The sequence below is a fragment of the Lithobates pipiens genome, unplaced genomic scaffold, assembly GCF_037356315.1.
Source record: "Lithobates pipiens isolate NorthernLeopardFrog02 unplaced genomic scaffold, aLitPip1_a1.2 Scaffold_10, whole genome shotgun sequence".
Classification (NCBI taxonomy): domain Eukaryota; kingdom Metazoa; phylum Chordata; class Amphibia; order Anura; family Ranidae; genus Lithobates; species Lithobates pipiens.
Genome location: NW_027507686.1, coordinates 218945023 through 218968345, shown reverse-complemented (window position 1 = coordinate 218968345; position 23323 = coordinate 218945023). Strand labels below are relative to the sequence as shown.

Sequence of the window (23323 nt, the reverse complement as noted above, 5' to 3'; positions counted from 1 at the left end):
AGAAAGTGGGAGCTGGAACCCTCTAAAAAGAGGGTCCCACCCCTCCCAAAAAAATGACATGCCAAACGTGGCATGTCAGGGGTTCACCTTCCCTTAAAGCGCAAGTTGCATTTTTGGGTTTGGCTGCTTTAAAGTAAACGTCTCCCAGTATTGTGCATTATATTTAAAATGATCATATCCAAAAAAAAAAAAAAAAAAAGTCTCAGCTTTTAGTACTACTATAATATACTGTAATATAAAAGATTTAGATTTCCCTTCCACCCTTCATATAGCTTCATATCTGACTCCTAGTTAAAATGCCCATATATCCCACTTCTGGGTGTATTTATTATTTTCTATATGTACAAGTAATATATATTACTTTACAGTATAAATTAACTCCTTATAGAAGCGATTATCTGCTCTTTTTGTACTATAAAGGGCTACTTTTAGTTGAACCCCATTATGACAGGCGATACAAAGCATGCTGCTGCTAATAAACGTCTTAGGTCTGGTTCACACCTATGTGTTTTTTTGGTGCTTTTTGCAGAAACGCACTACAGTTCATGTAACAATTTCCTATGGGACACATTCACAGCTACGCTTTTTTCAGCCACTTTGAAAAAGCTCAAGACTTCTTTTCAACATAAAACGGTTCTTTTTTTGGTTCAATAGACTTCAATGGAATAGCTTCAGAAAAGCATATAGTGTGTTTTTTCAGCGATTTTCCTAATCTGCCCAACAACAAAGTGGCCAAATAAAAAAGCATAAAAAGCAAAATGCAAATCGCAGCAAAATTGGGTGTGCAAAAATACAAAATGCACAGCAAAAAGCACTGCAGAAATGCATCAAAAGCAAACGGCATAATGTGTGAACCGAGCCTTATGCTGGCCATATACATATCTATTTTCTGACGAGAATATTCAGACGAAAAATCTTTGTACATTTGCTGAATGAAAGACTGTTTGAAAATTTTACTTGTTTTTAACATTTGGTTTTAAAAAGAATGTAATTTCTGAACGAAAACGCATACACTGTCTGAAAATTCCTCTGATCAAGAAGTTTTCTATTCTGCTCCTTCAAACATTTCCCATCACTGTGGTCTAAAACGAACGTCGATTTGGCCCCACTAACTATTAGAAAATCAAAACGAACGTTCTTAAAATTCTATTTGTTTTTTTGAAGGAAGACATTGGGGGTTATTTATGAAAGGTAAACCCACTTCCCACTTGGAAGTGCAGTTGCTGTAGATCTGAGGGGTAGATCTGAAATGAGGGGAAGCTCTGCTGATTTTATCATCCAATCATGTGCAAGCTAAAATGCTGTTTTTATTTTCCTTGCATGTCCCCCTTGGATCTACAGCGACTGCACTTCCAAATGCACTTGTAGTGCAAAGTGGATTTGCCTTTTCGTAAATAACCCCCAATATTTTTGTATGGCCAGTATATAATATATTACAGTTCTGTCTGAAATTGGCAAAACAGTCTTTAAATTTTTTTTCTTTAAACAAAAAAAATGTGATCTGAGTTTCATATTTACCAGATTCAACCTCTAATAGTATATACATTATATATTTTCTGTCTGTTATTTTCAGAGTGGATTAGAGCTTTTGTTCTCTAACCATATATTTGCTTATTTATATTTACCACTGAATTTCTGAATAAATTGCTTTTTTTTTTAAACTTTACATATTAACTAAATTATACACACACTTTAAGGTTATTATAACATCTAAATAATAATCGGCTAACAAATCGATCATGAAAATAATCGTTAGTTGCAGCCCTACTGCATACTACATTAGTAAGCATGCAAAGTACTGAGAGTTTATGCGAAGAAATGAAGGAGGAAGGCCTGGTATCATTCCCCACTTTTTTGGCTGCCTCAGCTGGAGTACAGAACAATGATTTCCCTGATTAGGGCTTCATTCGGACTTACTCCATACAATGTCGTTTATGCAGCTGAGAAGTCCATAAGATGACCATACACAGTTTGACAGACTGCCAAAACCCATGCTGAAAGACCAAACTTCATTTTGAGTTGGAAGGATTTTAGGACACTTTCGAGAAAGGATAACAGGCGCTGGATACTCACAGAGCCCTCGATAGCGAGACAGCTGCTGATAGGTCTGTTTCATGCGTTCTATGTTCAATCTGCTGGCTTCAGCATGGTTGACAACGGGTTTGGGGTAATCGACACCCACAATGCACTTGGCTTCCTTCTGCACAGATTCCGGGGCGTTCCATGGCTCATATATGTAACGGGAAGGATAGCCTTTGACCACCGGCAGGTACCGTCTACAAGACAAAAAGAGGTAAACCATTTAAGAAATGTACCCAAACAAACATACACACACACACACACACACACACACACACACACATATATCTCTCAATCACACAAAAAAAAACATTACCCATTACCTTCTGTATTTATAAAATGTCAATATATTGAGTGAGTGACTTGTATAGCGCTACCTATGCAAACTGAATCGCCTCAGGGCGCTTTCTTGCCACCAGAGTCAATCTGCGGCTTTTTTTTCTTTGGCGTGGTCCTTTACCCCGTAAGGTCCTGACATGCTTACAAACACATACAACATTGACATACACATACACATATTAAGGCCAAGATATTCATAGACTTAACACAGCCAACCATGTGGGACTACAGGTCCCGATAGCCAAAAGGCATGACCCCCCAGGAGCAGAGTTGGAGAGTCAAGGTTGTCCACTAACAGATCACACAGATGCATTAACAAAGGTCCCCCGCATCAGAGCATATTACAATCTAATGTCCCCATCATAGTCATCATTCAAGCCCAAAATTAACAAACACTGAGAGGTATGGGCAGACAGCTGACACAGTCTGCAGGATCCTGGCATTGCTCCCACAATCTGCTGATCACAGGTGCAATGCTTTACAGGTTGCAGAGAAAAAAAAAAATAAATGCACGTTTTTTTTGTTTTGTTTTTTTACCTGCAATAAGATATGCATTTATTTTTTACAAAAGGCGAACTTGGCCTTTAACTTGATATTCGTCTCCTGCAGTCCCCTGTACAGCAGAGCTCGGACTGGGAGAGGGAGATGCAGCTCAGGGAGCCAGTTAGTTGTGCTGCAGTGTTCAATGCTAAGAGGTGACATGCTAATAGGAGGCAGAGCGAAAGAGATGGGCTCATCAGCTTCTCCTTTCACGGTCAAGTCATGGTTTGGAGGGGAGACAAAACCTCAAAGTTTTATTTAAAGTTGTGGTAAAGTCAAAGAAAGAGCACTGCCAGATTAATCTGTTTTACTAAGCCATACTACACAGCGTAAATGTTTGTATAAGAATTATGCCTCTAAAATACCTTATTGCAGATCGTTTTTGTTCGGTCACATGACCCCTGGCTGCTTTCCTTCCCCAATCTAAGGGCGACAGCAGGAGGGGCTGAGTACCCCCTCTGACGTCAGCTGGGAGGTCACGTGACCGCTGTGATGTCTGCTCTGCCCCTCCCGCTGTAGCACTTACGTTGGGGGAGGAGATCAGCCGGAGGTCATGTGACCGAACAGAAATGATCTGCAAAAAAGGTATTTAGAAGCATAATTTTATACAAACATCTACACTGTGTAATATGGCTTGGTAAAACAGAGGGACTTGCAGTAACCCTTCTATTACTTTACTGCTAGCTACGAATAGCACCAGGAGGGGAGGTGCAGGGCAAGTTTGGAGACCGTTCACATACAGGAGCTAACAGGCCAGGAGGGAGGGGAAAAGAGGAGAACAGCAGGAAGGTGGAGGCACATAAACTGACCACGGTGTTATGGAGCAGCAGCCATGATTACCGTGGTCAGTTTACATAGGGGGACATAGGAACAGGTTGGATCAACCAAGTTTTTTACAGCATAGAAAGTAACAGATAAGACAGAACAAGCACTGTGCTGTTTAACCTGCTATAACAGAAACAGGATATTTTTTTTTCTTAGGGTTACAACCTCTAACTGCAATATAGAAAAAGAGGAATTTTAACTTGCCTATAAATTCCATATCTTGGCGTACAGTAGAGTACACCGACAAAATATTGACATCAGAACTTGGGATACAGTCTTGTACCTTCAGGTGATTGGACACTGGCAACCTTCCAAGGACAGGCCCCCTGGACACCTCCCCTACAACCCTACCCCACTCCGTGGCTCCTCAATTTTATAGCAAGCAATGTCGCGTAACCAAGGAATGGAGGAGAGGTTGTCCCGTAACGTTCTCCAAGATATGGCATTTACAGGCAAGTCAAAATGTCTCTCATCTTAAATCAAAGTACAGGACACAGACAAAGTATTCATACACTCTGGGATCTCCCCAAGCAATGAACAAGAAGGATGGGCAACAACTGGGCAAACAGAACTGTGCCAGCAGGCCCAATAACAAGGATAAACAATACTCATCTTCAGAGTGCCGCTGGAAGATCCTTGCAGCCAAAGGATGCATCTGCAGAAGAATGGATATCTGACTGGTAGAACTTGGAAAAAAGTATGAACAGAGGACCAAGTACACAACACAATGTGTCCTTGAGTGTAAGTTTGAGCAATCAAATTTCTCATCCATCTTGCAATGGTGGACTTGGAAGCAGGGGTGACCCTTGCGAGGTCCTGAGGACAGGACAAACAGGGAATTAGTCTGCTTGCTTAAAGCTGTAGCTTTGAGGTGACTATTGGCTTTAACAATGCCCAGACAACGAAGAGAGGTTTCCTTTGAATGTTGTGGAGCAGAGATAGTAGGACTATGACCTTGTTAGGTGCAAGACTGATGTCACTTTGAGAAGAAAGGATGGTCTTGGGTGTTAGGCAACCTTGTATTTGTAAACGGATGAGGAACGGCTCCTTACAGGAGAGCCACCAACTCAAAGACATGTCTGACAGCAACCAAAAAGGCTATTCTGCAGGTAACGTCATCTAAGGGAATATCTAAGGGGAGTCTCTGCAAGTCACAGAGAATTCCAGGAACTATGACATCACCCATCAGCTTCCATTGTCTCCCCTGCAGCAGTCACTCCATGACACAGGAAAGCAAAATCTTCTGCATCACGTGATCAGAACAGGGTGGATTAGAAAGGTATTTACACAGGTTTTTTTTTTTTTACAGCACTATTGGAAGCTGAAGATGGTTGGGGAGCAATGGTTTTAAATATTGTTATATGTAGCCTTTGCTTCCACTTCAAGACCTGATTTTAGGAAGGCCGGAAATTGAGGCACAGTGTAATCTCTGGGGCTAAAGCATCTGTGTTCACACCATTCAAAGAAGGATTTCGGGATATGATAGTAGATCAACTTGGAAGCAGCTTTTCTTGCTTTTAGCAAGGTAGGAATATCAAACTCAGCCACCCCTCTGTTTACTAAGACCTGGGCTTTAACAGCTGTTCTGTTAAAGACAGTTACCATGCAGCAGGTTGGATAAGAAGGCCTTAAGATAGCAGATCTTGTCTGTTGGGAAGAGGTTAAGGATTGTCTGCTAGAAGTCTAAATATGTCTGTGTACCAGGTTCTTCTGGGCTGATTCTATGCAACAAGAATCACCATTTTCCGCCAACAAACTTGCACTGGAGAGAAGGCCTGATCACCACAGGTCTGGGACCCAGAGAAAGGCCAAGCACCAGACGTCCTCCACTTCTGAGTGAGGGTGCCCCTTCATTGGGAAGAGGGCTTCAGGGAAGACTTTCTGGGCTTGTGGCCCAAGTCTTGTGACAAAAGGGAAGGGCTAAACTTCGGGTTGGAAGTTGAAGTCTGCATAAATCAGTTAGGTGCTCTGAGGTTTGAGAAGGTAGAGAGGATTTTGGGATCTTTCGCTGAGAGGGTAAAACCTTCCCTCTGGTGACATCTTTGATGAATTGGTCAAGTGCCTCTCCTTTTAACAGACAGCTTCAGCTGTCCAGACTTTTTGCCACAAGATTCTGTGCATGTGAATGGAAATTAGAGCCTTTCTGGAAATTGGTCTCAGGACAGGTTTGGGGCATCCACACAAAAGAGCAGAGCAGAAGGGAATTCCTCTTTTAATGCACAATCCTGGAAAACAAGGTTATTCATTGCCCCAGTTAGCTGCAGTTTGACATACTGAAATTGCAGCATTCGCTGGTTGTCATTCTGGACCTGCAAAAGTAAAGAGAGTCTTTAAGAGCATCTCAAACTTTCTATCTGCAGAATCTTTGCAGCATAAAGGGTGGGAGGAAGCACCTGAGCCCTTTATAAATGGGAAGGAATTGCCAGCAAAATGTGCTACCTGTGGTGTGATGTACACTGGTGTGAAAAAGTGTTTGCCCCCTTCCTCATTTCCTGTTCCTTTGCATGTTTGTCACACTTAAGTGTTTCGGAACATCAAACCAATTTAAACAATAGTCAAGGACAACACAAGTAAACACAAAATGAAATTTGTAAATGAAGGTGTTTATTATTAAAGGTGAAAAAAAATCCAAACCATCATGGCCCTGTGTGAAAAAGTGATTGCCCCCTAAACCTAATAACTGGTTGGGCCACCCTTAGCAGCAACAACTGCAACCAAGCGTTTGCGATAACGTGCAATGAGGCTTTTACAGCGTCCTGGAGGAATTTTGGCCCACTCATCTTTGCATAATTGTCCTAATTCAGTTACATTAGAGGGTTTTCGAGCATGAACGGCCTTTTTAAGGTCATACCACAACATCTCAATAGGATTCAGGTCAAGACTTTGGCTAGGCCACTCCAAAGTCTTCATTTTGTTTTTCTTCAGCCATTCGGTGGTGGACTTGCTGGTGTGTTTAGGATCATTGTCCTGCTGCAGAACCCAAGTTCGTTTCAGCTTGAGTACACAAACAGATGGTCGGACATTCTCCTTCAGGATCTCTTGGTAGACAGCAGAATTCATAGTTCCTTTTATCACGGCAAGTCTTCCAGGTCCTGAAGCAGCAAAACAGCCCCAGACCATCACACTACCACCACCATATTTTACTGTTGGTATAATGTTCTTTTTCTGAAATGCAGTGTTCCTTCTACGCCAGATATACTTGGACACACACCTTCCAAAGAGTTCCACTTTTGTCTCATCGGTCCACAGAATGTTGTCCCAAAAGTCTTGGGGATCATCAAGATGTGTTGTGGAGAAATTGAGACGAGCTTTGATGTTCTTTTTGCTCAGCAGTGGTTTTCTCCTTGGAACTCTGCCATGCAGGCCATTTTTGCCCAGTCTTTTCCTGATGGTGGAGGCATGAACGCTGACCTTAACTGAGGCAAGTGAGGCCTGCAGTTCCTTGGACGTTGTTGTGGGGTCTTTTGTGACCTCTTGGATGAGTCGTCGCTGCGCTCTTGGGGTAATTTTGGGCGGCCGGACACTCCTGGGAAGGTTCACCACTGTTCCATGTCTTCGCCATTTGTGGATAATGGCTCTCACTGTGGTTCGCTGGATTCCCAAAGCTTTGAAAATGGCTTTATAACCCTTTCCAGACTGATAGATCTCAATTACTTTCTTTCTCAATTGTTCCTGAATTTCTTTGGGTCTCGGCATGATGTGTAGCTTTTAAGGATCTTCTGGTGGACCTTACTGTGTCAAGCAGCTCCTATTTAAGTGATGCCTTGATTGTAAACAGGTGTGGCAATAATCAGGCCTGGGTGTGGCTAGAGAAATTGAACTCAGGTGTGGACAACCACAGTTATAGTATGTTTTAACAAGGGGGCAATCACTTTTTCACACAGGGCCATGATGGTTTGGATTTTTTTTCACCTTTAATAATAAACACCTTCATTTACAAATTGCATTTTGTGTTTACTTGTGTTGTCCTTGACTATTGTTTAAATTGGTTTGATGTTCCGAAACATTTAAGTGTGACAAACATGCAAAGGAACAGGAAATGAGGAAGGGGGCAAACACTTTTTCACACCACTGTACACCTGATCATCATCCGGAGACCCCGCTCTGAGTGGTTGCATTTTAGCGCTAAATTGGAATTAAAAGACAGTAAGGTGGGTTTTTTTTTATAAGAATTTGAAGATAAAACTATAAAGAATTTGTTTAGGCTAAGAAGGGGTAGAGCTATTTGTATGAGGGAGGGGCCAACCAGGAGACATGTCCTCAAAAGCTTGCCAGTGTCCAATTACCTGAAGGTACGAGCCTATAGCTCATGGGGTATGAATACTTTTCTATGTCTTGTACTGCAAGATAAAGATAGAACAGTGCTGTATGGTAAGGCTGGGTAAATTCCAAGACTGGATGGACAAACACAAATCCTTTGGCTGGTAAAACAGCTTCCTTATATGTATTATGCTATTGTACAGTGAGGGAAAAAAAGTATTCGATCCCCTGCTGATTTTGTACATTTGCCCACTGACAAAGAAATGATCAGTCTATAATTTTAATGGTAGGTTTATTTTAACAGTGAGAGACAGGACGAAAATATCCAGAAAAACACAGTTCAAAAAAGTTATACATTGATTTGCATTTTAATGAGTGAAATAAGTATTTGATCCCCTATCAGCAAGATTTATGGCTCCCTGGTGTCTTCTATACAGGTAATGAGCTGAGATTAGGATCACTCTCTTAACCACTTGAGATCCGCGCTATAGCCAAATGACGACTACAGCGCGGATCTCCTTTTCCGGGACGACGTCAATAGACGTAGTCCCGTGTACGAGCGGCCTGCGCACCCCCTGAGGGGCGCACGCGGCGCGCTCTGTGATCGGCGAGTCCATGAGACTCGCCTGATCACCGATCCGTGCAAGGGGTCGATCCAGACCCCTTATCACGTGATCAGCTGTCAGTCAATGACAGCTGATCATGTGATATAACGGAGCCGGTAATCGGCTATTATTCCTCCTCGCGCTGACAGCGAGGAGAAAAAAAAAAAAGCCGATCATCGGCGGCCGTGATCGGAACATCAGTCCCGATCACGGCCAGCCCTGCTAGCGCCCACCTGCCCCCTGCCAGTGCCCACCTGCCCCCTGCAGTGCCACACTTATTAAAAGTGCCCCCCATCAGTGCCACCCAGCAGTGCCCACAGTGCCACCCAGCAGTGCCACCCACAATCTGCCTCAAAGGTGCTGCACCCCAGTGCCACATATCCGTGCCCATCAGTGTCATCTACCAGTGCCCAGCAGTGCCACCTATCAGTGCCACCTATCAGTGCCCATCAGTCCCATCTATCAGTGGTACCTACCAGTGCCCATCCGTGCCACCCATCCGTGCCATCTTATCTGTGCCCATCTTTGCCGCCTTATCTGTGCCTATCAGTGCCCACCAATGCAGCCCATCAGTGCCCACCAGTGCAGCCCATCAGTGCCCACCAGTGCAACCTATCAGTGCCGCCTAATCAGCGCACTTCAATGAAGGAGAAAAATGATCCGTTTGCAAAATTTTATAAACAAAACTATTAAAACATGATTTTTTTTTTTTGCATCTTTTTTTGTTTGTTTAGCAAAAAATAAAACTCCCAGCTGTAACTAAATACCACCAAAAGAAAGCTCTATTTGTGGGAAAAAAATGATAAAAAATTTAATTTGGGTACAGTGTTGTATGCCCGCGCAATTGTCATTCAAAGTGCATCAGCGCTGAAAGCTGAAAATTGGTCTGGGACTGAGGGGGGTTTAAGTGCCCAGTAAGCAAGTGGTTAAAGGGGGGTGCTCCTAATATCAGCTTGTTACCTGTATAAAGGTCACCTGTCCACAGAAGCAATCAGATTCCAATCTCTCCACCATGGCCAAGACCAAAGAGCTGTCCAAGGATGTCTAGGACAAGATTGTAGACCTACACAAGGTTGGAAGGGACTACAAGACCATCGCCAAGCAGCTTGGTGAGAGGGTGACAGTGTACAGGCCCGTCGGAATTTTGCTAATGAACATCTGAATAATTCAGAGGAGAACTGGGTGAAAGTGTTGAGGTCAGATGAGACCAAAATTGAGTTCTTTGGCATCAAATCAACTCGCCGTGTTTGGAATAGGAGGAATGCTGCCTATGACCCCAAGAACACCATCCCCACCGTCAAACATGGAGGTGGAAACATTATGCTTTGGGGTTGTTTTTCTGCTAAGGGGACAGGACAACTTCACTGCATCAAAGGGACAATGGACGGGGCCCTGTACCGCCAAATCTTGGGGGAGAACCTCCTTCCCTCAGCCAGGGCATTGAAAATGGGTCATGGACGGGTATTCCAGTATGACGACAATGACCCAAAACACACGGCCAAGGCAACAAAATAATGGCTCAAGAAGAAGCGCATTAAGGTCCTGGAGTGGCTCAGCCATTCTCCAGACCTTAATCCCATAGAAAATATATGGAGGGAGCTGAAGGTTCGCGTTACCAAACATCAGCCTCAAAACCTTAATGACTTGGAGGGGATCTACAAATAGCAGTGGGACAAAATCCCTCCTGAGATGTGTGCAAACCTGGTGGCCAACTACAAGAAATGTCTGACCTCTGTGATTGCCAACAAGAGTTGTGCCACCAAGTACTAAGTCATGTTTTGCGAAGGGGTCAAATACTTATTTTACTCATTAACCACTTCAGGACCGCCGTATTGCCATTGTACGTCAGCACAATGGCACAGGCAGGCACAATCACGTACATCTACGTGATTGCCTTCCAGCGGGTGGGGGGTCCGATCGGACCCCCTCCCGCTGTTTACGGCGGTCCGATTCGGTCCAGGAGCGCTCCGTGATGAGGGGATGGCCGTTGGTTTTCGGCCACCCCCTCTGGATCGCTCCTGGCCAATGAGAAGCTTCCTCCCCTGTGTATTGTTTACACAGGAAGGAGGAAGTGATGTCATTCTCCTCGGGGCGGTCTTTTTGACCGGACTACGAGGAGAAGACTAAAAGTAAGTGTGCACCAACACTACACTGACATGTAGGTACACACAGGCACACAAACCCCCCCCCGATCCCCCCCCGCCCCCCCTCCCCCCCAGTCACAGTGTCACTGATTGCATTGATCATTTCTTTACTGATCAATGCATTCAGTGTCAGTTGTGACAGTAAAAACTGTCAGGACAGTTAGTGTTAGGTCCAGGGTAGCCCCCTATCACCCCCCAATAAAGATTTAACCCCCTGATTGCCCCTAGAGTTAACCCTTTCACCCCCTTTTGCCAGTGTCACTAAGCGATCATTTTTCTGATCGCTGCATGTGTCGCTAGGTAGCTAGTTATTTTTTTAGGTTCACCGCCAGGTTTTTATATCGCTAGGTACCCCGATATACTACCCAATAATGTTTTTAACCCCCTGATTGCCGCTAGTTAACCCTTTCACCCCCTTTTGCCAGTGTCACTAAGCGATCGTTTTTCTGATCGCTGCATTAGTGTCGCTACAGTCGCTAGGTAGCTAGTTATTTTTTTAGGTTCACCGCCAGGTTTTTATAGCGCTAGGTACCCCGATATACTACCCAATAATGGTTTTAACCCCCTGATTGCCGCTAGTTAACCCTTTCACCCCCTTTTGCCAGTGTCACTAAGCGATCATTTTTCTGATCGCTGCATGTGTCGCTAGGTAGCTAGTTATTTTTTTAGGTTCACCGCCAGGTTTTTATATCGCTAGGTACCCCGATATACTACCCAATAATGGTTTTAACCCCCTGATTGCCGCTAGTTAACCCTTTCACCCCCTTTTGCCAGTGTCACTAAGCGATCGTTTTTCTGATCGCTGCATTAGTGTCGCTACAGTCGCTAGGTAGCTAGTTATTTTTTTAGGTTCACCGCCAGGTTTTTATAGCGCTAGGTACCCCGATATACTACCCAATAATGGTTTTAACCCCCTGATTGCTGCTAGTTAACCTTTTCACCCCCTTTCACCAGCGATCACCGTATAAGTGTCACTGGTGACGCTGGTTAGCCAGTTAGTTATTTAGGTTCCCCGTCAGGTTTTTATATAGCGCCAGGGACCCCCATATACTACCTAATAAAAATTTGAACCCCCTGATTGCCCCTAGTTAACCCTTTCACCACTGATCACCGTATAAGTGTTACGGGTGACTCTGGTTAGTTTGTTTTTTATAGCATTTTATATTCAAATCCGGAAGGCAGTGCTTGGTTTTCGGGGTCCCGTACGTGGCTAGGCTCCCAAAAAGTCCCCCACATGTGGTATCCCCGTACTCGGGAGAAGCAGCAGAATTTATTTTGGGGTGTAATTTGACTTCTGCCCATAGCATGTGTGAGCAATATATCATTTAGTGACAACTTTGTGCAAAAAAAAAAAAGTTTGTAATATTCCCGCAACTTTTGGCAAAATATAAAATATTCCATGGACTCAACATGCCTCTCAGTAAATAGCTTGGGGTGTCTACTTTCCAAAATGGGGTCATTTGGGGGGGTTTTGTGCTATTTTGGCATTTTATGGCCTTCGAAACTGTGATAGGTAGTGAGGAGTTAAATCAAAAATGTGCACCCTTAGAAATCCTGAAGGTGGTGATTGGTTTTCGGGGTGCCGTGCGCGACTAGACTCCCAAAAAGTCCCACACATGTGGTATCCTCATACTCGGGAGAAGTAGCGGAATATATTTTGGGGTGCAATTCCACATATAACCATGGCATGTGTGAGCAATATATCATTTAGTGACAACTTTTTGTAAAAAAAATTTTTTTTTTTGTCATTATTCAATCCCTTAGGACAAAAAAAATAAATATTCAATGGGCTCAACATACCCATCAGCAATTTCCTTGGGGGTGTCTACTTTCCAAAATGGGGTCATTTGGGGGGGATTTGTACTGCCCTGCCATTTTAGCACCTCAAGAAATGAGATCGGCAGTCATAAATTAAAAGCTGTGTAAATTCCAGAAAATGTACTTTTGCGCAAACCAAAAAATATACGCTTATTGACATTTTTTTTACTAAAGACATGTGGCTGAATAAATTTTGCCCTCAATGTATGACTAAAATTTAGTTTATTCGATTTTTCTTATAACAAAAAGAAGAAAATATCTTTTTTTTTCAAAATTTTCGCTCTTTTTCCATTTATAGCGCAAAAAAAAAAAATCGCAGAGGCAATCAAATACCATCAAAAGAAAGCTCTATTTGTGGGAAGAAAAGGACGCAAATTTCGTTTGGGTGCAATATTGCATGACCGCGCAATTACCAGTTAAAGCAGCGCAGTGCGAAATTGCAAAAAGACCTCTGGTCCTTAAGGTGTTTATTGGTCCGGAGCTGAAGTGGTTAAAATGCAAATCAATTTATAACTTTTTTGAAATGCATTTTTCTGGATATTTTTGTAGTTCCGTCTCTCACCGTTTAAATTAACCTACCATTAAAATTATAGACTGATCATTTCTTTGTCAGTGGGCAAACTTACAAAATCAGCAGGAGATCAAATACTTTTTTCCCCTCGTTGTATTTAGCTGGTTACCTGGAGTTCACTTTTAACCTACCATTATGAGGATTAGTTTGGACTGCTTTTGGATTTACTTGCCAGGAATCACTTTAATTAATAAATAACAGTTTCTTTGAAGGCAAGCACAGCACTATCACATTTAACATGTGAAATACATCTGAACACTTCAAGTCCTATTATGGTGTATAGAGAGTGATGCCCCAGTGCAGTCATACAGGTAAGATCTCAAGGCCCCTTTCACACCGAGGCGGTTTTCAGGCGCTACAGCGCTAAAAATAGTGACTGAAAAAAACGGCCCCTTTCACTCCAGTGTGAAAGCCGGAGGGCAGTGCGCTGGCAGGACGGTGAAAAAAGTCCTGCTAGCCGCATCTTTGGAGCGGTGAAGGAGCTGTGTTATTCACCGATCCTAAACTGCTCCTACCCATTGAAATCAATGGGGCAGCGCGGCTATACCGCCGGCAATTGTTTTAACCCTTTTTCGGCTGCTAGCGGGGGTTAAAACCGGCCTGCTAGTGACTGCTAAAATGACGGTAAAGCGCCTCTAAAAATAGCGTTGCTTTACTGCCGACGCCCCAGTGTGAAAGGGGCCTAAGTGACTCCCAACAAGTGAATTCAAGTATAATGCAAGTAAAGTTCATTATTATTATGATGATGAAGGGCAAAGCTTCAAACATGACACAGTCACCTAAAACTTAGCCTTATCACTAGACATGGGTTCCAACATTTTCTGCAAAAAGGCTAAAAAAAAAACTACATGGCAACAAAACACTAGTTTAGGTTTCATCAGAGTGACTCCCATAGAAAAATACAACATGAAGTTCTGTGGCTGAAAATGTATTGGCAGCAAATTGTTCATCTAACAGCGGCCTTAATCTGGACCCAACACGGGCCGCAATATTAGATTAGGTACTTTAAGCTATTAAGTCTTACCTTATCCTCAGCGTCTGACCACAGTGTGACGTCAGCGTCCTGGAGATATCCTGGGCATACCCCATATAGCTTTTGAATACATGGAGTGTGCAACTGTGCTGCTGCATTCCTTCATGAGAGCTTGGGATTTTAACATTCTCCAGGATTTCAACAGAAGCAGCGCGACATCACCCCATGCAGGGGTAAAAGGAATATTTACCTACTTCCTTTTCATACAGTTTTTTTATTTTTTATTGTAAAGCTGAAATATATGATGGCAGAGGGGGTTTATGTATCCCTAATCTAAACCCCAAGACCTTTTCTATCTGTATTCTATTCTATTGGTCCTGCACAGAACACACAGTACTAAAGTAAACTTCCTTGTAAAAACAGAGGAGCTACAGGATCTCACAAAAGGAAGTACACCCCTCACATGTTTGTAAATATTTTCTTCTATCATTCCATGTGACAACACTGCAGAAATGACACTTTGCTACAATGTAAAGTAGTGAGTGTACAGCTTGTATAACAGTGTGAAAGTGAGTACACCCCTAAGTGAATATGTCCAAATTGGGCCAAAAGTATCAATATTTTGTGTGGCCACCATTATTTTCCAGCACTGCCTTAACCTCTCTTGGGCATGGAGTTCACCAGAGCTCCACAGGTTGCCACTGGAGTCCTCTTCCCCTCCTCCATGATGACATCACAGAGCTGGTGGATGTTAGAGACCTTGTGCTCCTCCAGCTTCCATTTGAGGAGGCCCCACAGATGCTCAATAAGGTTTAGGTCTGGAGACATGTTATGCCAGTCCATCACCTTTACCCTCAACTTCTTTAGCAAGGCAGTGGTCGTAATCATGTTGGAATACTGCCCTGTGGCCCAGTCTCGGAAGGGAGGGGATCATGGTCTGCTTCAGTATGTCACAGTACATGTTGTTATTTATGGTTCCCTCAATGAACTGTAGCTCCCCATTGCCGGAAGCACTCATGCAGCCCCAGATCATGACATTCCGACCACCATGCTTGACTGTAGGCAACACACACTTGTCTTTGTACTCCTCACTTGGTTACCGCCACACCTTGACACCATCTGAACCAAATAAGTTTATCTTGGTCTCATCAGACCACAGGATATGGTTCCAGTAATCCATGTCCTTAGTCTGCTTGTCTTCAGCAAACTGTTTGCGGGCTTTCTTGTGCATCATCTTTAGAAGAGGTTTCCTTCTGGGATGAAAGCAATGCAGACCAATTTGATGCAGTGTGCGGCGTATGGTCTGAGCACTGACAGGCTGACCCCCCAACCCTTCAACCTCTGCAGCAATGCTGGCAGCACTCATACGTCTAATTTCCAAAAACAACCTCTGGATATGACACTGAGCAAGAGCACTCAACTTTTTTGGTTGACCATGGCGAGGCCTGCTCTGAGTGGAACCTGTCCTATTAAACCGCTGTATGGTCTTGCCCACCATATTGCAGCTCAGTTTCAGGGTCTTGACAATCTTCTTATAGCCTAGGCCATCTTTATGTAGAGCAACAATTCTTTTTTTTTAGATCCTCAGAGAGTTCTTTGCCATGAGGTGCCATGTTGAACTTCCAGTGACCAGTATGAGCGAGTGAGAGCGGTAACACCAAGTTTAACACACCTGCTCCCCATTTACAACTGAGACCTTGTAACGCTAATGAATCACATGACACCGGGGTGGGAAAATGGCTAATTGGGCCCAATTTGGACATTTTCACTTAGGGGTGTACTCACTTGTGTTGCCAGTGGTTTAGACATTAATGGCTGTGTGTTGAGTTGTTTTGAGGGGACAGCAAATTTACACTGTTATGCAAGCTGTACACTCACTACTTTACATTGTAGACAAGTGTCATTTCTTCAGTGTTGTCACATGAAAATATAGAATAAAATATTTACAAACATGTGAGGGGTGTACTTACTTCTGTGAGATACTGTATATATGGGCCGACACTGGTAAGTAATATAAGAGATCTGAATAAAGCTTGGGCACAGCTCACTAATGCATGCTGAAATCTCATTGTTCAAGTACCGTTCCCTTTTCGGATTAGAGATGGGAAAGGTACCAGCATGGCATGCACACCACACCTATTCGTGTGAAGTCCCAATAGTGTGTGACAACTAAAGACTTATTGATCTGATCTATCATGCTCTGTAAATTATCTGTCTGATATGACCACCTTAGGAGGTCCAAAGCAGGAAAAAAAGGAACGTAGACCCAAAACAATTACAGCAAGAATGCCAATGTGCTCAAATGATGTCATACTAAACCTCCAACAACATAATTCCCCTTTATCATATGATATGGAAGGGGGGGGGGGTGTACAAACAAGTGGACATGCAGTACAGATTTAGGCCGCGTACCCACGCGGGGACTGTTCGCTCAACTTTGTCCGTCAAAGAGTTTCAGCGGACAGTCCGCTCAAAATTAGCATGGACGGACTTGCCCACACACGACGAACGAACAGTCCGCTGAAACCGTGCGCGATGACGTGAACGGCACGTACGACGGGACTAGAAAACGACGTCCTATACACTGCAATACAACTTTCGGCGTGTAAATTCTTTCTGAGCATGCGCGGAACTTAGTTTGACGAACAAGCCTACACACGAGGGGACTGTCCGCTCAAACAAAGTTTCAGCGGACAGTTTTTCGGAAATTCCGAAAAACTTTGTTCAGCAGACTGTTCGCTGAAACTGTCCGCTGAAAGCCCACACACGAGCGGACTGTCCGCCGAAACACTGTTCAGCGGACAAAGTTGAGCGAACAGTCCCCGCGTGTGTACGCGGCCTCAGGTCTGCTTCAATGTGACCCCAACTGCTAAATGCATACCTTAATCTGAACTTTAATACCATCATGGTTATAAACTCATTTTGTACAAACTGGATACACACTTCAAAATTCGCCAACTTTGTGTATCATCACAGCGCCACACACAACCCTACCCCAGCCGCTACTTAAATATATGAGTACATAAACCAGAAGGTGAATAAAGAAATATATATAAATTACCACATAAACCACCTTGTAGCGCTCGACTTATAAAAAAAATATATGCAACAAAATTTTTTTATCATTGATTGCAATACTGTGTTTTCCCAAAATCTATATAAATTCGCATATGCAAAATCACTTATAATCAAAAAGCGATAAAATACAATACAGATGTGAAACAAAATAGTCCATAAGAAAAAAATCTAAAATGAAAAAAAACTTTTCCTTGTGTGAAAAATCAGTGTCCATATAATGAAAGCCTTCACCACACCCTTGGTGTTCGTGACCCCCCTCGTTGGAGCACTCACCAGCTGCAGCGCTCATCACTCTCGTGTTGAGCTAGATAAGTGTTTAAGATCTTTTTAATGATGTCAGTAGATGTTCGGCAATCACTTGCAGTATAATTCCCTTAAGGTATCACTGGAATTCCCCCTAAAAATACCTCAGAGAGAAAGAAAGACTTTCCATAGTGTAACACTGTAAAAATATTTTAATCTCGATGCACTCACATGAACATAACTTGAATGAAAGCACTTACAAATCACTTCACTCCTCAGCAACAGCTCCCTTGTCTCCAAGGCATTGGTGGTCACACTAGATACTGGCAGGATTAGCGGCACAAATACTGTCTCTAACTCTTATTTACTGCTGTTTGGTACCTGACAGCGAAGCATAGAGTTTGAATCCAGCGCCACAATCTTCCAGTCCTCTCTCCTGTGTCACCTCCTCCCTCCGCCTCAGCTGTAATCCTTAGTATGTCAAAAGATAGTTGCCAGATAGCCACGCCGCCGACATGTTTCGTCACAAGACTTCCTCATGGGATCCCTATCGCTTTTTGATTATAAGTGATTTTGCATATGCGAATTTATATAGATTTTGGGAAAACACAGTATTGCAATCAATGAAAAAATTTTGTTGCATATATTTTTTTATAAGTCGAGCGCTACAAGGTGGTTTATGTGGTAATTTATATATATTTCTTTATTCACCTTCTGGTTTATATAAACTCATTTTATTTTCACTGGGATAGACGCCATCATGGTGGTACTGATGTCAAAAAATGTTGCGCAATAAAATTCTGTTGCCCATTTACCATGTGTCAAATATAGGCACCGAAAAACCTACTCCAAAATGAAGCAATACACTCCCCTGAAAACATAAGCACAATAATTTAGTCCTTACAAATATTTGTGTCACCACACACCTGACATAGTCCCCGCTGGGATCCGTCTGTCTTCCGAAGCCCACAGGGCAGTAACAGTGGAAGAACTGCTGGAAGAATGCGCTGCACGACAGCCACATCCAACTTCCTGCGTTTACGCTGAAATCCGCGTCCAGCAGAAGTTCATCAAACACCTGCAGACAGAGACACAGACTAATGAACAGAATTATAGAGGAATTGGCAGTCAGCAGCTCGGTCTAAACACTGACCCTCCCTGCATAATGCTGCAGTTTGGCAAATCACAGGCATCCTAGGAGTCAATAATCCAAAGGATTGCAAAAGAAAGGCAATGCTTTTCATCTCTCAGTACCTTCTATTATTACTAATTAAAGTGTTACTAAACCCACAACAGTAAAAGCTGTCTGTATTAGGGGTGGATCCAGAGTCTAGTCTTGGGAGGGGCACTGCCAGAAAATAAAAAAAATTGAGGGGAATTTATCGGGGAAATGGCTGGTATTGGTGCGCCAATCATCCTGGCACCATGGTTGTTATGGTGTCAGGATGATTTAAGTGCATTTGTTCTTATATTACATTGTTAAATAAAATGAAATAGTTAAACTCACAATATTGCAGAATCAGTGGGAGCCCTGAGTGTGTCACTAGCCACCGTTGCCTGCCACAAGTTATGGATAGTCACAAGTTGTGAATTGTCACTTGCCACAAGTTGCAGATTGTCACTTGCCACAAGTTGCAGATTAGGGGTGCAATGGATCAAAAAACTAACGGATTGGATCATTCCTTGGATCAGAGTCACGGATCGGATCATTTTTAGGATCAGCAAATAATAATTGAATTTGCAAAAACCTGTGAAAATAACACCATCATATAGTCCCCACTGTAATATCCACGTCATCTCCCCCACTGTAATATTGGTTGATTATGGCTGGGTATGGCAGAGTATTGGTAGAATATTGGCTGGGTATGGTAGAGTATTGGCAGAGTATTGGCACACAGCGCTGCTGCCATCCAATCTCTCCCCTCCACTGTAAAGATCAGTACAGAGAGGGGAGAGAGGGGAGAGAGGAACCAGCGTCATGACATGATTTGACGGAGCAATCACATTGTAAACGGTTGCCGGGTGTACAAAGATGGCCGCCTCTCCGGAGCTAGGCCGAAGCCGCATCCTTTCCTAAGGCTGAGGCCACGGAGCACTCCGCGGATCACAGCGTGTGCTGATCCGAACAGGGTGACCCGTTCGGATCACAGATCGGTGACGATCCCTTGCATCCCTATTGCAGAATGTCACTTGCCACGTCACCTGCCAGAGGTTGCGGATTGTCACTTGCCACAAGTTGCGGATTGTCACTTGCCACTTCAACTACAACACGTTGAGGATTGTCATTTGCCACACAGTGTGGACTGTCACTTCCCGTGTCCCAGACTGAAGTCAGGCAGCAGAGAGATGATGTAATCTCTCTGCTGCCAGCGAGGGAGGACCTGCAGGGATGCAGGGCGGTGAGAGATATCATCTCTCTGCTTCCCCCGCCCGCCGCCCACTCACCTGCCCACTGGCCCGCCCTTCGAGGCGCCCGCTCACTCACCCGCAACAAAATTTCTCGTCAATTGCCCTGTTGCGCCCCCCCCCCCGGTCTATATAAAGCATTCTTGTTAGACTCACCAGTGGAACTTAAGGGGTTGATCCTCTGCATTGTGTAAAAAAGGCTGTTCTATCCTGTATGCACAGATCCTCCCCCTCCTGCACTGTCTATCTACGAACAAACAGCTAAAGCAGGCAGAGTAGCCAACCTGCACATGCTCAGTTGTGTCTTTTATGCTGGAGAGAATAATTACTTATTCTCTGCGCTAGCCAGGTCACATGATTTTGGCATCACACATGCGGGTGTGTATACAGGCTGTAGTGGAAATCTCCTCCTTCCTGAATTCTCAGCACTGGAGAAACTGTGCAGTTTATCACTGACCGTGGTATACAGATCAGCCAAAAAGGTATATATAGTGGCAGTATTTTAAATTTAAAAAGAAGATTTATAAGCTGTGGGCACAGTGGGGGGGGGGGGGGGTGAATTATTTTCATATTACTGGATTTAGTAACACTTTATTTAACAAAGAGATAAAAAAGACAAAACAAATGCAAGGCATGTCAAGATTCCTAATCCTTTTTCAAAGTATAAAGTGTATATAAACAAACACTAAGAAGGTGTGTGTGTGCATTATATATTCTTTAGTCCCTACACACTTGCAGTCATAGAGTGACAATGCAGCTCCTCCATAAATATATCATTTTAGCAACTAAGTGTTGTCACCGGGTTTCAGAAGTGTGCTGCTGGCAGATCTCCACATAAAAACAAAGGGGGGAAGAAAAGTTTGAAAAAGAAAAAGCAAGGACTGGTAGGCTGCAATATATTACATTTTTGCTCTTGGGTTTAAATGTGATAAGTACAGCTTTTGAAACAAATAAAAATAAATAATAATTATAAATGCACTTTTGCAGGTACAAAATGCATTTATTATTATTATTTTTTTTTCTAAGGAGCTTGCACAGAATGGCACCCACAATCAGCTGACTGTCAGCATAGCAGTCTGCCCATACCTTCCATAAGGGCAGGCAGTTATCCGAGAGCAGAAAGATCAATGGACTACGAAAGTGCTCACCAGCACCCTCTCAGTTCAAGTGACATTCCTCCCTTTCCTGAAACTAAAATTCCGCTGTCACTAACTACAAGCAGGCTGGCACCTGTAATGTCTCTTCTGCGATAATATACACCTACCTGCCTGCTTATGGTCTTCTCCTTCATGTAAACTGAGCTGTCCAAGCTCAGTTCAAGCCATGCACAGGAATTCCATCATCCCGTGCCGGCCAATGAAGATAGATGAAGACCAGAGCTGACGAGGCACAGGGACTGTTGAAGGAAAAGTTAGTTTATAGCTGCGCTTCAAGCTTTTGCCTGGGTCTAACCAGATAGGTCGGCTTATTTCAGAGATCAGGTGAGGTCAGACAGTTTCCACCATGTTAAATATCAGACAATAATGCACATGGCTTCAGATGATCTCTCAGCCATTGACGAATTCTGAGGATTTGGACCCAGGCAAGCCCAGTTTTGACTGGTGCTCCAAGTTGCTGATTATTATTCTAAAAACCGCATCTATCTCACCTTAACCCCGCACTCCCAGCTATTCCACAGGTCACCTCGGGTCAAGAAACAGGCAACGGCATGCCTCGCCAGGTGGTGTATCCAGCCCTCCTGCCTCAACTGTGTCATGATGGCATCAATCCAGGGGAAGCCAGTCTTTCCTTCTGTCCACTTTGCCAGTGCCTCAGGGTTCTTGTCCCATGGGATCTGTACACAGATTGGATTCCCTTTCATTTGGTCGAACTTGGGGTTGTTGGTAGCTGCCGTATAGAAAAACTCTCTCCATAAGAGCTGACCGAAGAGGGAGAGAGGTGGGGGGCTATTTTTCTTCACCTGTTGTGGAAAAAAAAAAACACACCATATGAGTTTCCTCCTTTGTTATTGGCACAATTTCATCCTTTTTTATTGGACTACATATCCCATGATCCCTGACCACTGTTTACAACAGTGGAAAGACAGAAGGCAGGTAAAAATGATGGCCAATAGAATAATCCTACCCACCAGACTAATTACACGGACATACTTACATGTCATGTAGAAAACTACATGAGTGTATTATAGGTTAATAGTCATTGATTTATAAGAAACTTAGAGGTATTTTGTATAATACTAAACTATGATAGCTTACAGATTCTCTATATCTATCTATGATATAGAGAGAATCTGTAAGCTATCATAATTTAGTATTATACAAAATACCTCCAAGTTTCTTAGAAATCAATGACTATTAACCTATAATACGAGAGAGATTTAACCTATAATACGAGAGAGATTTAACCTATAATACGAGAGAGAGAGAGAGAGAGATAATTTTTAAAGCTCAACTGTCATCTCTGTCCAGCAGCGGCTCCTTCTCTGACCCGCTGTTGACTCACCGACAGTCCCATTCGCTTTAATGGGACAGCTGATGATGCGGCGGTGACACAACAAGGTGAGGGACGTGGCGGCAGCGGGTAAGTGGATGCCCATTAACAGGCGCTGCCATGATGAATATGAAATGACAGGTGCTCTTTACCTGTAAGGACTTATTCTTGCTGGTAGTTAGAATCTTTAATATTGCAAACAAAATGAAGGTTTCCCCATTTAGAGTAATGAGTTGTCAGGTTAATAAAACGGCGATATCCGAACCGATCAATCATACAGTTTGTAGTGTACATAGATTTGCAAAACAATGCGATAAAGGAATATTCCTGAACTTTGTTTATATCTCGTGGTTACTGTGAAGTTGTGTGAATGCACCGATGCAGTGCATGATATCTCAGCTTGCAGAGCTTGGATTCATTGAAAGTTTACCAAAAATGTAAATATTGCAGAATATACAGCCTCATGCTACATAACTAAGCTACATTTCATGCTGAATAAATTAAATTAACTATTAAATTATTATTAAATCAGATTTTTTTTTTTTTAAATCATTGTTTTTTATCTACCCTGATATAGATCTATAAATAAGACAGACTAGTTAATTTTAACCATGGCTTGGACAGAGTGCCTGGGAAGAGAGGACTGTCACTTCCAGGAATTTGAAATTAAATTACAGACTCCAGTAGACTTGAATGATGCTGTATTTATCTATTTTATCATCATTTTAATACATTTTTAAAAGTGACTGTAGCAGCTTGCTATAGGGGCACACGAGCTGAGTCACAGCTCCCTGTGTCCATTCAGACATGGAGCCGCGGCCTGCCTCCTTTCTCTCCTGATTGGCAGGCTGACTTTGACTCCTGCTGCTGTCAATGGCGCCACAATGCTGTCTCGGTCAATGAGGAGGGAATTCCCGGCTAACCGAGTGTCTGGTGCAACATTGCTGGAAAG

General features: G+C 43.2%; 1 protein-coding gene across 1 annotated transcript in view; it reads right to left on the bottom strand.

The window, feature by feature from the left end:
- The window catches only part of LOC143926303 (cryptochrome-2-like), a 109891-nt gene that overhangs the window by 62263 nt on the left and 24305 nt on the right, over positions 1–23323 (bottom strand). The window contains 3 exon segments of the mRNA XM_077450233.1: positions 2074–2276; positions 18402–18553; positions 21530–21841. Coding sequence (XP_077306359.1) covers positions 2074–2276; positions 18402–18553; positions 21530–21841 — 667 coding nt within the window.